The 16,841-nt window shown below is 34.3% G+C and overlaps 1 protein-coding gene across 1 annotated transcript in view; it reads right to left on the bottom strand.

Annotated features, from left to right (window-relative positions):
• LOC123546990 (fat-like cadherin-related tumor suppressor homolog) overlaps positions 1–16,841 on the bottom strand; it is a 117,302-nt gene that overhangs the window by 70,355 nt on the left and 30,106 nt on the right. The window contains exon 6 of the mRNA XM_053551301.1: positions 14,370–14,551. Coding sequence (XP_053407276.1) covers positions 14,370–14,551 — 182 coding nt within the window. The remainder of the gene's footprint in view (positions 1–14,369; positions 14,552–16,841) is intronic.

Raw genomic sequence — 16,841 nt, 5'->3', positions numbered from 1 at the left:
TGCCATAAAATAAAAGTTGCAAGTCACAATAAGAGCCCCAGGACAAGTCCAGTGGATCTTTCGCATCTTACTTACCAAGTAATTGTTGTTCTGGCTCTGACACATGAATTATTTATATTTTATATGTACAAATACTTAATTTTTCATGCGAATTTGCATAATATTCACAATGACTGCCCTGCACATTTCTTTCCAAACTGCCATGAATATATTCTATTTTCTCTTGTGCATGTTTTTTTTAATATCGAAATAGCAAGTAAACATTGTTCGCAAGGATCTATAGACAAATTAATATAGAAATATCAAGTAAACATTGTTTGCAAGGATCTATAGACAAATTAATATGGAAATATCAAGTAAACATTGTTCGCAAGGATCTATAGACAATTTAAAAAACTATATACTTTCTTTTACATGAAACATGTATTATCAATTACAATTTATCAGATACCCATGATTTATGATAAGAAATATTCCGATATCGGTCTGTTTCCTTTTGTCATTCACAGCGGGTGGTCAGCACTGCATTTCCACACGTAACAATATGGTAATGAATTGAGTTTGCAGAAGAATACGACATATTAAATAAAATTCAGTGACACTCATTTATATTTTGTACTAGCACTGAATTGCAAATAAGGAAATAAAAGAACTTTGGAAACAGTTGCGTAAAAAAACAACAGCATGTCACTAAACATATAGAATTTACAAGGCGTATAAATATAAATAATTTGACTGAAGGTACCAGAAATTTTTTTATGTTGGTTTAATTTATTGATGTACATATCTCTCTTTGCAAGAACACAAGAGTTGCCTGACTTATTACACCATATGTCTGTCTAAACTTTGTTCAGCCCCAAGTAAACAAATTTAACACATCCCTATAACGACCTTCAATAGCATGGACATTTAACAGCTCTGCTTTGCCATCCCTATAACGACCTTCAATAGCATGGACATTTAAGGAGACGTCACGACTGAGATAGTTTAGCATTATTACAATACACAGTCGGTACTGAAATTGTGTTTCCAATACATGTGCTCATTAGATAAATCCTCAATATCTATGTGAAAATAAGGGATGTGTTTTGTATGATTGCAGCACTGTGAGTTGCTCTAATTACTGACAAATGACTGAAACAATAGGAATTCGTACGAGAGATGGATAGACAAAACAACAGTGAGGTAACAATATATTCTTTTATTGTTTTAATGTATGAGTTGTAAGCTACAATAAAGAATACCCATTTTATGAAAATCAAACTGGAAGTTAGAAATAACAGAAAAAAATTAATTAGGTGATGAGTCATCATATACCTGTCAAAATTTGTCATTAGTTTTCACGAGCTGTCAAAATTATTTTTATCTCTCTATTCTGCAAATGCATTTTTTTTTAAAGTATCTTAGACGGATATTGTAATGTGTAACTTACTTTACATTCCACTTTAATATTTGTGCTTGAAATTGCTTTGTTGAGCTCACCGACGTCACATATGAATGTCTATTGTTTTAGTTTATTGTCTGTTATAAAGGTACCAAATCTCAATATTAAGATATAAAAATTGTTCCTTTCTGGTAGACAAAGGAAACTATTTGGTTGAGTCATGATATAACGGTTTTTGGAAAGAACTGAATATTCTTTGGTTTTTTGTTATTCACCGGAAATTCAAAAAGTGACATCACCTTAACAGCTCTGCTTTGCCATATTTCTTTATATAATTAATCTAAATTGCCTTAATATAATTATTTTATGCTTCATTCAACACATAATCTGACAATATTTTGTATTTTTTGCAACTGTCTAGAAGATTTTGATACTTTATTAATATTGTTATAATAACTATTATTATCATTATTATGTACAACGCCATTGAATATATCATTGTATAAAAATAGGCGTTTAACCAAATTATTCAGTTTCAGTTTCAGTTTTATCAAACAGAATCTGTCATAGATGTATCATGTCTATCCGCTATGTTGGAGAAAACTTGTGAGACAATATCCAAGGAGGCTTCCTTATCTCTCCATTATGCACAGAAAACATGAACTAAGTCTCATGTCTGATTTGGGTACTTTGTAAAGATTTTTGTTGCTTTCTATTTAAATACCTGACACTGACCCTGTTATTTTATACTGTGACAGTTTTGATTGGATATTTTACATAATGTTTTCAGCATTTCGGTCCTCATGATCTGATAAATCATTCAAATCATATTTTCAGTGACAGTGACATGAAAATACTGAATTAAGATATAGCTGAATGAAATGATGTACAATCTGTTAAATCTGTATTAATTAACAAGACTGTACAAGAGGGCCATGATGGCCCTGTATTGCTCACCTGAGTATTTGGTTGCAGGTTGCATTAACAATCTGAACAGAATATTTTTTGAAGTTTTCGTATAGCCTTTATAATTTATTAAGTTAATAAATAACAAGAGGACCCTGAAGGCCCTGTAATGCTCACCTGACCTAATTCTAACCTCTGATAAGTTAGAATCTAAGATGGCCTTGATTTCATAGAGACAAACATTTTGACAAAGTTTTATGAAGATCAAGTAGAAAATGTGACTTCTAGAATTTTATATGAGTGTTATTCTAGCGCTCAAAAAAAGCAGGGTACTGTTTAAAATTGGAAAAGTACGATAGCAGTGGTTTCATTTTCGATGTTTATGTCTTTTATTCCATTTATGATTATTGCACACATGTCACAGACCAAGGCTGTAAATGACGTCTTTTTAAAACCAGTAACAGATAATTTGATTTTAGGGACATGATTTGAACAAACTAATTCTAAGCTGAAAGGCTTGAGGTTAATTCTGAAATAAGTCTTTGTGAAATAAGTGTATTTCAGGGCGAGGGCAATTGCGAAGTGGGGCCTGATTAAAACAAACTTAGAAGAGGACCACTATACAATGCTACATGTAAAATATCTAAGTTGAGGGTATTACAGGTTTAGAGTATTTGAAATTACAGTCTGGTGGTCTGCTACACTAAAAAGAATGCAACTTTTTTATTTGAATATTTTAATTAATTCATTTATAGGGCTGTATATAAGCATAGTCTTTTTTGTCTATATCTCTTAGGTATTCTTTTTATACTTGCTTTTGGATTTGCTTGAGTGTTAACAAGCTTTTCATTTGATTTGAACTGGTGACCTAGTTTTTGACCCTACATAACCCAGATTCGATTCTGACTTAGAGGTCATCAAGACAAACACTTTGATCAATTCTCATGAGTTTTAAACTTAAACTTAGGTCTCTAGAGTGTTAACAAGCTTTACCTTTGATTTTAACTGGTGACCTAGTTTTTTACCCCACCTGACCAAGATTGAAACTTGACCTCAAGATCATCAAGATTAACATTCTGACCAAGTTTCATTAAGATACGGTCATAAATGTGGCCTCTAGAGGGTTAACAAGCTTTTCCTTTGATCTGACCTAGTGACCTAGTTTTCAACCATACATGACCCAGATTTGAATTTGATCTAAAGATCATCAAGATTAACATTCTGACCAAGTTTCATAAAGATACAGTCGTAAATGTGGCCTCTAGATTGTTAACAAGCTTTACCTTTGATTTGACCTGGTGACCTAGTTTTTGACCCCACCTGACCCAGATTTTAACCTGACCTTAAAAATCATTAAGATTAACATTCTGACCAAGTTCATGAGGATACAGTCATAAATGTGACCTCTAGAGTGTTAACTAGCTTTTCCTTTGATTTGACCTGGTGACCTAGTTTTTGAACCCACCTGACCCAGATTTAAACCTGACCTTAAGATCATTAAGATTAACATTCTGACCAAGTTCCATTAAGATACAGTCATAAATGTGGCCTCTAGAGTGTTAACTAGCTTTTCCTTTGATTTGACCTGGTGACCTAGTTTTGACCCACATGACCCAGATTCGAACTTGATCTAGAGGTCATTAAGACAAATACTCGATCAATTCTCATGAGTTTCAAACTTAAAATGAAGTCTCTAGAGTGTTAACAATCTTTACCTTTGATTTGACCTGGTGACCTAGTTTTTGACCCCATCTGACCCAGATTGGTTTGGTTTGTTTTGGGTTTAACGCCGTTTTTCAACAGTATTTCAGTCATGTAACGGCGAGCAGTTAACCTAACCAGTGTTCCTGGATTCTGTACCAGTACAAACCTGTTCTCCGCAAGTAACTGCCAACTTCCCCACATGAATCAGAGGTGGAGGACTAATGATATCAGACACAATGTCGTTCATCAAATAGTCACGGAGAACATACGCCCCGCCCGAGGATCGAACTCACGACCCCGAGATCTGTAGACCAACTTACCTATTGAGCTAAGCGGGTGGGCTGACCCAGATTGGAATTTGAACTAAAGATTTTCAAGATTAATATTCTGGTCAAGTTTCATTAAGATACAGTCATAAATGTGGCCACTAGAATGTTAACTAGCTTTTCCTTTGATTTGACCTGGTGACCTAGTTTTTTGACCCCACCTGACCTAGATTTGAACCTGACATAAAGATCATCAAGATTAACATTCTGACCAAGCTCTATTAAGATAAGGTCATAAATGTAGCCTCTAGAGTGTTAACTAGCTTTTCCTTTGATTTGGCCTGGTGACCTAGTTTTTGAACCCACATGACCCAGATTCAAATTTGACTTAAAGATCATCAAGATTAACATTGTGCCCGAATTTCAAGAAGATACAGTAATAAATGTGGCCTCTAGAGTGTTAACAAGCTTTCCTTTGTTTGTTTGACCTGGTGACCTAGTTTTTGACCCCCTCTGACCTATATTTAAATTTAACCTAATAACCATCAAGATTAACATTCAGACCAAGTTTCATTAAGATATGGTCATAAATGTGGCCTCTAGAATGCTAACTAGCTTTTCCTTTGATTTGACCTGGTGACCTAGTTTTTGACCCCACCTGACCTAGATTTGAACTTGACATAAAGATCATCAAGATTAACATTCTGACCAAGCTGCATTACGATAAGGTCATAAATGTGGCCTCTGGAGTGTTAACTAGCTTTTCCTTTGATTTGGCCTGGTGGCCTAGTTTTTGAACCCACAATGACCCACATTCAAACTTGACCTAAAGATCATCAAGATTAACATTCTGACCAAGTTTCATGAAGATACATCATAAATGTGGCCTCTAAGAGTGTTAACAAGCTTTTCCTCATAAATGTGGCCTCTAAGAGTGTTAACAAGCTTTTCCTTTGATTTTTTGACCTGGTGACCTAGTTTTTGACTCACATGACTCAGATTTGAATCTGACCTAAAGATCATCAAGATGAACATTCTGACTAAGTTTCATAGAGATATTATCATAAATGTGGCTAAGATAGACTATGAGCCAGAAGGGGTTTTGCTCCCCACCCCCCCCCACCCCCAGGGGGAATTTTGTGGACCATATTTTTTTGAAACCCCAATGTGTGGTGAACATTTTGGCATAAAGTTTGCAACTGGCGAGTGGGGCTTTTCTCTGTAACAACACCTTAAAATACGTTACCCTCAAAACCAATAATTTTTTCATCAATTTTTACAGACAAATGCTACCATTATGTTAGTAAATCATTTCAAGTTTGCATATTTGTTTACAAGGTGTACACTAGATGCTGCAATTTGATTAAATTTCAATATCTAAAATGTGATGTTAAAGAAGAAAAATATCAGAAAAAGATATGTTACCCTAAAAAAAAAAAACTTTTTTGGCATGAAGTTTTTATTGCAAATTTAGATGACCAGGTTATTAGAAATTGAAGTTACTATTAAAAAGTTCAAAGTTCAGCAAAAACAATGATATATAGATTGCTAGTATAAGTTAAGGAAAAGCATACTTTTAGCGATTCTTAAAATGTAACGTCATTCTTCCAAAATATGCTAATTTTCAATCATACCTACTTCAAACATGTTTTTCATAAAAATGTTCTATCAGTTTTATATTGACATTCTTTACTTACATGTAATACAACTATATACTTATTTATCAACAAAGCTCTAACTTGTAAGATGTCTTACATTGAATTCTACATTACATTTTACGTTACCAAACATACAAATTATATTGTATGTCTTCATTTTCTTTTAAACACACTTTATCAGTTGAAAAAAAAACAACAATATAATTTTGCTCTCAACAGTATAGTTTTGCATTTCAAACTGAAGGTTTAACTTAAAACACGTATAAATATATCAAATTAAGTTACAATTTACGTTACCGAACAAACTAACTATATCTCTTGTGTTCTGTTACCTTAAATATACTGTAGCACTTAGAAAAAGCATATCTACAATTCAATCAAAATATGTTTTAACATAGCTTTGCATTTTAACTTTAAACCCATGTATTTAAAAAACAGTCTACGTTACAATTTACGTTGTACGTTACCTAACATATAAGCTATACATTTTCATGTATTCTGTATTGTGAACATATACTTTATCTTTGAAAAATAGCAAACTTACAATGATTTTTTTTGTTTTAAATATTTTGCTTTCAATTCTAAACACATTCTAGAACCTAATTTACATGGTCCATGATTACACCTTCACAAGAACACTACGCACCCAAACATTTTTTAAACAATTGATATATTCAGCTATTTAAGCACATTGTAGTGACATACTTATAATATATGCAGACATTGCCCAACACAGTACTCTATAAAGATGCTAAATTTGAAACAGGCATATCACGATATTTAGAAATCTTGTGCATGTTTATGCACACAAATTTTACATTTTGTTAACTGCTGTATGTTGTAACTGTGATTGTTTTGAATGTACAGTAGATTCATTCATCAACAATGACTTCATCCAACATGTTGTCAATCTCAACTGTATCCTTAAGTAGATATACCATGTACATGTATCTTCTATGGAGCCGGTATCCAGTAATGGTCATGACTGGAATACTGTGACTTTCTTTAATACGGTATGTATATATTGATGGTAGTTCAATAAGACAATTATAGGAACTGCCTCAAGATAGGATATTCTGCAAGTGAAATTAATATAACTCTAGTAGGTAAAGTAAAGTGCATTTGACTGCCCAGTCTGAAGGCAAGTTCTTACAAAACTAACTCTTTTGATGGCAGATATGGGACTTTAAACTTTTATGGGTGAATTCCGTTACCAATTGACAAGTTTATGCCAGACAGAGGACCTATTTGATTTCCAGTCATTTGAACCTCAACTGGTTTCTAGAGAACCTAAGGTCAGGGACAAATAACACTTTGGGGAATATTGTTACTAAAAGTCAAGCCACTTGTGAAGTTTGGAGGCCACTTCCTTTTTTTTTGTTTGTGGTTTGTGGACCTCATACTAGCAAACCTATTCAACATCAACATCAAAAGCCCGCTAGAGTACTGCCCTTCAATCACACTGGGCAGTTGCCTTACAATAATGTTGGGTACCAACAGTCAATCTATCATTGTTTTGTCTAGGTCATGAGGGCATTTGTCTAGGTCATGAGGGCATACAGACCTGGTGGTTGCCACCACTAGAAACATTATTGTATTCGGTACCACCTTCTCTAACAGGGTTCCATCCTCCTGCATTTAACCTAAGCGCATGTACATCAAGTCCATCTCCATGACAGCAACTATGGAACAAATATATGTTGAGCAATACTTGTCCTGCGTCGCAAACTGCAGTGTCGTTGTTTGGGGATCAGTGTCCTTCATGTCTATATTACTAATTCCTTAATTCCGAGGTTGGTAGTTTACACTACCCTTACTGTGCACATTTCGGGGGAAAGGGTTGGGTTATGACAACAATTACTGTATTGACCTTGCTCCTGAAACTATGGCTTTACACAATATTTAAAAAACATCGACTTGGAGGGGCTGGGTCTATGGGATGTGTTTAGGTCTCCTGTTCTGATGGATAGACCAGTAGGGGCACAACGTGCCAGAGTCTCACTTATTGGTCTGGTTTTGGCTTGCTTACCCTTACTCAGTAAGTGGACGTGTGGATTTGGTTAAGTGGCGGCAACATCAACTTATCTCCAGTGTGAGGCTGCAGTCTCTAAAACTGATGGTAGATATGGCTGTGCAGCCTTTATTTAACCACAACATCCTTTGTACTTGGGTTGAAACACGAGTCCCTTCCAGATGGGTATTGGTATTTCGGGACCTGTTGCGGGACCTGTCTTGTTTAAGCAATAGAGATTCTTGGGCTGGAGGCCTAGGAAAGGGACTTCGGGTCTTGGATCGTTTACTTTAGATCATCGTTTAGATATGTGTCAGCAGAGGCAAACCCAGTCCAGCAATAGACGCAGAAACTGTGTCCATCTGTTTGAAGACTTCCCAGCCTCGTGGGTATCCCAGGTTTATCCTTGTGAAAGATGCAGAAGCTATGTCCATCCGTCCACCAAACTTTCAAGAAAACACAAGTTTCTCAGATTTGTATGTTTTGCTAGATATCTTGACTGTGTTTTAGAAATTTAGGTCAGAATGAGTATCCCATAGCACACATTAGTATGGGTATTCCAGCACGGTAATAAATTGGTACATTTCTCCGTGCAACCCAGGAGTTTATGAACTAATGCAGTATGTGTATCACCTGGCATACATTAGTGTCAGTATTATGGTCCTTGCTCTGGGTATCCCAGGACCTTAATAATTTGGTATTTTTTTCCAGGCATCCCGGAAGTTTATGAACTTGGGTCAGGGTATCCCATGACCTTAAGTTTTATTATAAGATATGTGTGGAATAACTGCTTCAGAACAGTAATTAACCATCCATTGGGGAATCTCGTCTGTTTTAAGAAGGAAGTACTTGTGGTCTGCTTCGCATTTGATGTATAATCGTTATTGGCAAAACCTCCATGTTAATTATCCTGCAGGGTATCCCTGTTATGTCTGATTCTGCAAGGAATCCATTTGTGGCCTCCCAAGCCCTTATGACCCACTTTATAGAACAGGGCTGGAGGAGTGTAGTGAAAATGCTGTTAATGGTTACCAAGGTCACTGTCAGAGGTCACAGGAGAAACAGCAAATCAGCGAGGAGGATCGACATCACATGGCTAGGAGGATCAATCGTTTACGAGGAGTATCTCCTCTTGACCAGACTCTATTGAATGCAGTTGTATTTATCATCAACATCTAAGGCCATCTGCCTTTTAGCATTCGAAATCTCATCCGCCCCTAATAAGAGTGTCGACCCTGGTATAGTGAATACCATTTTCACTTCAAGCTCAATGTCACACTTAGTCGTCAGAGGTCATACCTTAGGACTAATATTGCTTCGCATTGCGGAGTCTATGTTATTTAATTATACTAATGATAATTATGATATGCAGTCATACTGGTACATTCAAAGAGCTATATATTCTTAATATACATTTAAATAATATTTCTAATGAATTATAAAATCTATATACATTTATTTGATAATGTTGTTCATGTCTGGTGATGTTTATTTATAGTCCATTGTATAAATTTTTTAAAATTCTAACCATATAGGTAATACCAAAATTTTAAATATTTTTTCTTTAACACATATTTCGGAAAGGTAACGTATCATATGTGACGTATTGAATAAGTTAACTCTAGGGACAGTTTTATTATATATAAATTTAATTACTCAACTGTGTATTGGCCATTATCAGTATTTTACTGTGTATTGGCCATTATCAGTATTTTACAACTTAAAAAATCATCATTTTTGAAATATTTCTATGTTCTAGTAATTCCAAAAAGAGTAACGTAAGTTACGGATAATACATAACATCTGTTCATCTAAAATGATATGAACATATTATAATTTCAATTTTAAATACATAAACATATTACGATTAATCGTACAACAGGCATGTTTATAATATTAAATTAACATAAATGGTGAATTAAATGAAAATTTGCATGGTAACATGTTTTAAATCTCCGTAACTCGTTAAAGCCCCAACGGAAACTTGCAAACTTTTGTCTGTGAATGCCAACTACCATAAGGTTTAAGAAAATCATAGTGTTGAAAATTCACCCTGGGGCGGGGGGAGGGAGCAGGGTCAATTGTCAGCTCAAGGTCTAAGACTGTTAACTAGCTTTTCCTTTGATTTTTTGACCTGGTGACCTAGTTTTTGACTCCACATGACCCAGATTTGAATCTGACCTAAAGATCATCAAGATTAACATTCTGACTAAGTTTCATAGAGATATTATCATAAATGTGGCCTCTAAGGTGTTAACAAGCTTTTCCTTTGATATGACCTGGTGACCTAGTTTTTGACCGCAGATGACCCATATTTTATATTTTATATTTATATTTTTATATATTTTATATATTGATCTTAGTAACTCGGATGACCCATGGTTGTGCGGAAACTGTAATACATTTCACTTTAGTGATTCTTTTTTCGAACCAGATGTAAACCTAGATGATTCCACCTGCTCAACTCCTGGAAACAGTGACACTATAACCATATTTGATGAACTTGTAAACATGAAAAAAGTAAACCCAAACAAATTCATCTGTGCTCACATAAACATTAACAGTTTGAGGAACAAATTTGACCTTCTGAAAGAAATCTTAGTTAAGAATATTGTTGATGTTTTATTTATTTCAGAAACTAAATTAAATGACTCTTTTCCAGATGCCCAATTTTTGGTGAATGATTATCACTTTTGGAGAGCTGATAGAAATGATAAAGGTGGCGGGGTAGCAGCCTATCTCAGATCAGACATAGCCGGGGACAGAAAACTTGAGTTAGAATTTGATGATATTGAATCTATCTGTATTGAGGTAAATTTAAATAAAAAGAAATGGCTTTTGATAGGTGCTTATAAACCCCCCTCTATGTCTAATGATGTTTTTCAAGCAAACTGTATGACAACACTGGATAAATGCACAAGTAAATATGATAACTATGTTTTGACAGGGGACTTGAATTTTGATTTACTTGATTCTACCAAATGCACTCCTCTGAATGATATCATTGATATTTTTGATATGTCTAGTTTAGTCAAAAAGCCAACTTGTTTTACTAAAGTTGGTAAACCCTCTCTTCTAGATGTTATCTTAACAAATTGTCATTCCTGCTTTGGAAAAGTATGTAATTTTAACTGTGGGCTCAGTGATGTGCACAATATGATTGCTTTTCAGCTAAAAGTTGAAATACCTAAGTAAAAAAACTAAATGGTGCTACTACAGATCTTTTAAAAATTTTGACTCTGAAAAATTTAATTTAGACTTGCAATCAGATTTTTTAAACCTGAGTCATAATGAAGATGATGTAAATACCGTTTATAATAATTTTAGTAAGACTTTTGTAAGTGTAGCAGATAAACATGCTCCTTTGAAGCGTAAGCGCTCTTTAAATCAGTCAGTGCCATATATGAATAAATTACTGAAACAGGCAATTTATAAAAAACGCATGCTGCAAAATATATTTAATAAGTATAAAACGTCCAAAAACTGGGAAAAGTTTCGAAAACAAAGGAATCTGGTAACTAGCATTAAAAGAAAATCAATTAATAGATATTTTTAGAAAGGTGTGTCGGTGGGTGCAAAAATAAGTCTTTCTGGCCCACTGTCAAACCATTTCTAACAAACAAAGGTACAAATGTAAAAAAGGATACAATTCTCTGTGAAAATAATATACTTATAAACGATCAAACCCAGGTCTGTGATATTTTCAACGATTTCTTTGTCAATGTGGCTAATGACATAGGTAAGGACTCAATTCCAATTAGTGATAATCACCCTAGTTTAAATTCAATTCGTCAGAATGTAAAGTCAGATAAAACATTTTCTTTTACGCCTGTCAGTAATTCTTTTATTAGTAAGCAAATTGACCAACTGTCTTCAAAAAAGGCTACTGGGCATGATGGCATATCTGCTAAACTTCTAAAATATTCCAAATCTTCGGTTGTAGACCCCATTACAAATATGGTAAACTTAAGTTTCCAAACTTCAGCATTTCCTGATTGCTTAAAAATAGCTCAGGTTGCCCCTGTTCACAAGAAAAATAGTACACTTGATAAAGGCAACTATAGGCCTGTTAGTATACTACCAATTATGTCTAAAATCTTTGAAAGGTCAATTAATACCCAGCTAATGGAATTTTTTAACAGACATTTTAATTCATACCTATCTGCTTTTAGGCCAGGTTATGGTTGTCAAAGTACCCTCCTTAAAATAACTGAGGACTGGAAAAGATCACTAGATGATAATAAGTATGTTGCTGCAATTTTAATGGACCTGTCAAAAGCCTTTGACTGCCTCCCCCATGACCTTTTACTCATGAAACTTAGCTGTTATGGTGTCTCGGATGAAGCACTAGGTTTGCTATCAAACTATCTTAGTAACAGAAAACAATGTGTCAAACTTGGTTCACATCTAAGTACTTTCAAAGATATTTATAAAGGTGTTCCTCAAGGTTCCATTCTAGGTCCCGTACTTTTTAATATTTTCATCAATGATATTTTTGATTTCGTCCATAAGTGTGACTTGTATAATTATGCGGATGATAACACCCTTTCCTGCAGTGACACAAATATAGAAAACGTTGTTAACTCTTTGGAGTCAGATAGTCAATCTTTAATAAAATGGTTCTCAGACAACCATATGAAAGCCAATCCAGATAAATTTCAGGCAATTGCCATTGGTAAAAAAACAAAAGATCAAAATATAACTTTTAACTTAAATGGAAGTACCATTTCCTGTGATGACGATGTTAAACTTTTAGGGGTAACTTTTGACTTCAAACTAAAATTTGACACCCACATTTCTAACATCTGTAAAAAGGCTTCAAGGCAGTTAAATGTTTTAAAGAGAATTGGGAAACACTTATGTAAACTAGGCAAATTAAATATCTATTACTCTTTCATTTTATCAAATTTTAACTATTGCCCCCTTACCTGGCATTTTTGTGGTGAAGTATATACTAAAAAACTAGAAAAGATCCAGGAAAGAGCGCTGCGCTTCATCTATGATGATTATATATCTGATTATGATTTACTTCTAACCAAATCCAAACTTCCAACGTTAAAATTAAGAAGAATTAGAACCATGGCACTAGAAATTCACAAAATTATTCATAAACAAGGACCGACCTATTTACATGACTTGGTTACTATTAAAACTCACTCTTTCAATTTTAGGTACACAAATGTAGCTAATATTCCTCAGGTAAGAACAACCAGTTATGGTAGCAACTCTTTCCGGTCCTATGCACCTAAACTCTGGAACTCATTGCCACAACACCTTAGGGATGAGGTCAATTACAATAGCTTTAAAAATTTGATTGGTGCATGGAACGGAGAGAGCTGCTCATGTTCATTTTGCCAGTAAACCTGCATTGCCTTAGCTTGTGTTGGTCTGCTTTATTTATTATTTTTAACTATGTCTGAGTCTTAATTTCTACTCTTTCGATGTTTATCTGTTCTCTAATTTTGAATTATTATGTGCTTTTAGTCTGTTTGTTGTGTATGTTTTATATTCTTAGTTGCAAACAGCATGTACTTTATTTTAAGCTTTCTATCCATTTCTGTCATTGCATGTGCATGTGCTTAGATATTTTGAGTTTAGTTATTTATTATTCAGATTAGTAATTTATTATATAGATAAAGTTTATTTTATTTATTTACTTAACCAATGAATTAGAAATTTTATTTCCATACTCTTAAACAAATAGTACTCTTCTGTGCTTATTACCTTTGTCTTTCGAGATGTACTGTCTTTCAGTTCTTAATTTATATCAATTTATGATAGATTTTATATATGTAAAATGTGTAATTTAACATGTTGATTTCTATGTATGAATATGTCGGTCAAAAGCTATACATAGCTTATGTTTTATAATGTTATTTTATCTACCGACAATAAATAAATATTGACTTGACTTGACTTGACTTGACCCAATATAGAACTCATCCAAGATTTTATTGAGGGTAACATTCTGACCAAGTTTCATTAAGATTGGGCCAAAATTGTGACCTCTAGAGTGTTAACAGTCAAATTGTTGACGACAGAAGACGGACACAGGGCGATCACAAAAGCTCACATTGTGAGCTAAAAATTCTAGAACAATCTTGGGTAATGCCATCACTCCAGTTGTGATGTTACAGATGTTTAATGATACAGATGACATCTAAGGCAGTCTTTAGATTTAATGGTATTCATTCAGTCTGAAAATGTTCCTTTTACAATGAATTTGTAGTTGTGTATTAAGAAATAATGAATGAATTTAAACCAGTATTAATTTTGATATTTCAACACCTTACTCCTTTATGAACATGATTTCTATCACTCTCTTAATTCTTATAAATAAAATTTTGAGTTCCATAAAAATGCATTTTATTTCAATTCAGTACAGTGTAGTTAAGTGACTGGTATGTAAAAGTAATGATGAAGAAATCTGTAATACATACAAGTTTCATATATAGCTTGTAAAGCATACAGCCTATCATTGTATGCCTCTACTTCACTCCAGTCATACGTGTCTCCCGGATATAAGTCTCCAATATTCTTACGTCGGAACAGATTCTCCAATGTGCTGTCACTGAAGTGACCCGCGTCTTCATACAATATTGTCTCATTTCCCTGATTGTGCCTGCAATGTAGCAAATAATTCATCATATAATATGCTTTAGACAACCGATACAATTATACTCCACAAAAACACTTTAAAATTGTGAAAAATTACTCTTTTGTTCACATTTCAAACTGCCATATTTTTGTAATATTTATGTAAGCTGAAGTTTTGCCTTAGTGTCAATTGTTTGAAAGATATTTAGGATTTAGGAGTTGTGCTACAAACTGAAGCTGACACCAAATGCCACCTGTGAATCCTTTACATGTATTTAAAATAGGATTTATATGGTTTTACAGGCCCTGCACTCTAATTAAATCTACTGATCATTTACACCATGCAACATTACCTTTGACTGTTTAAAAATCATATTCAAGACAAGAAATTATTAATTTTTTTGAAAATTAAGGAGACAATGATGTTGAGCTATTACACTACCTAAATGACCCAAACAAACTGCTATAAAATAGAAAACAGATAGACAAGAGCAGGTAGGAACTTTGACTCCAAATAAAAAAAATACTCCATGCAAGTCAAAGTTACAACCCAGACAAGATGTGACTGCATTTCTGACTCCAATGTTTTACCTTGACCTTTGAGAAGGGACACGGGTCTTTCAAAAAACATGCTGTTTTACTGAAGCTAACTTTTCTGCCAAATATAAAAAAAGATTGTTCCATGCATACCAAAGTTAATGCCCTGACAAGATTGGGAATGACCTTTGACACCTAAGTGTAACCGTAACCTTTGAAACAGAACTAGATATTGCTGGCCACTCTCCATCTCTCATTTCTGCCAAAAAAAAGAAAGATTGCTCCACGCATGCCAAAGTTAAGTCCCTGACAAAATCAGAAATTATTTTTAAACCAAGTGTATCCTAGACCTTTGAAATAGGAACCAGGTTCTTGAACACAAAACTCCATCTCATTGAGGCATACATTTCTGCCAAATAAAAACACTAACATTCTTCATGCATTCCAAAGTACAGTATGGACAAAATAAATTTAAATTTTCAATTTATTTTTTTTCAGAATATTAAGAGGAATCGTTTTAATGAAATGAACGACAGAGTTGTTGAACTTTACTAAAACTGGGAAGACAGAGTTGTTGAACATTACTAAAACTGGGAAGACAGAGTTGTTGAACTTTACTAAAACTGGGAACACAGAGTTGTTGAACTTTACTAAAACTGGGAACACAGAGTTGCTGGACTTTACTAAAACTGGGAAGACAGAGTTGCTGGACTTTACTAAAACTGGGAACACTAGAGTTGTTGAACTTTACTAAAACTGGGAACACAGAGTTGCTGGACTTTACTAAAACTGGGAACACAGAGTTGCTGGACTTTACTAAAACTGGGAACACAGAGTTGCTGGACTTTACTAAAACTGGGAACACAGAGTTGCTGGACTTTACTAAAACTGGGAACACAGAGTTGCTGAACTTTACTAAAACTGGGAAGACAGAGTTGCTGGACTTTACTAAAACTGGGAACACAGAGTTGTTGAACTTTACTAAAACTGGGAACACAGAGTTGCTGGACTTTACTAAAACTGGGAACACAGAGTTGCTGGACTTTACTAAAACTGGGAACACAGAGTTGTTGAACTTTACTAAAACTGGGAACACAGAGTTGCTGGACTTTACTAAAACTGGGAACACAGAGTTGCTGGACTTTACTAAAACTGGGAACACAGAGTTGCTGGACTTTACTAAAACTGGGAACACAGAGTTGCTGAACTTTACTAAAACTGGGAAGACAGAGTTGTTGAACATTACTAAAACTGGGAAGACAGAGTTGTTGAACTTTACTAAAACTGGGAAGACAGAGTTGTTGAACTTTACTAAAACTGGGAACACAGAGTTGTTGAACTTTACTAAAACTGGGAAGACAGAGTTGTTGAACTTTACTAAAACTGGGAAGACAGAGTTGTTGAACTTTACTAAAACTGGGAAGACAGAGTTGTTGAACTTTACTAAAACTGGGAACACAGAGTTGTTGAACTTTACTAAAACTGGGAACACAGAGTTGTTGAACTTTACTAAAACTGGGAACACAGAGTTGTTGAACTTTACTTAAACTGGGAAGACAGAGTTGTTGAACTTTACTTAAACTGGGAAGTAAGCACTATTATACTGACTGTTATATATAAGAATACAGATATTTAAATAAAGATTACTGGCTAACAGTTTAAGATACTTAAAGACTACTGGCTAACACATTAAACTGTCCACTGGCAGCATCCAAAAACTGGGGAATGGTACTAATACTGCTCTCAGGGTATTCAGTAGTACTGATTAATGAATGGCT

The sequence above is a fragment of the Mercenaria mercenaria genome, chromosome 9 (genome assembly GCF_021730395.1).
Source record: "Mercenaria mercenaria strain notata chromosome 9, MADL_Memer_1, whole genome shotgun sequence".
Lineage (NCBI taxonomy): Eukaryota > Metazoa > Mollusca > Bivalvia > Venerida > Veneridae > Mercenaria > Mercenaria mercenaria.
Note: the sequence above shows the minus strand (reverse complement) of the source record. Positions and strands in the feature narration are given on the sequence as shown.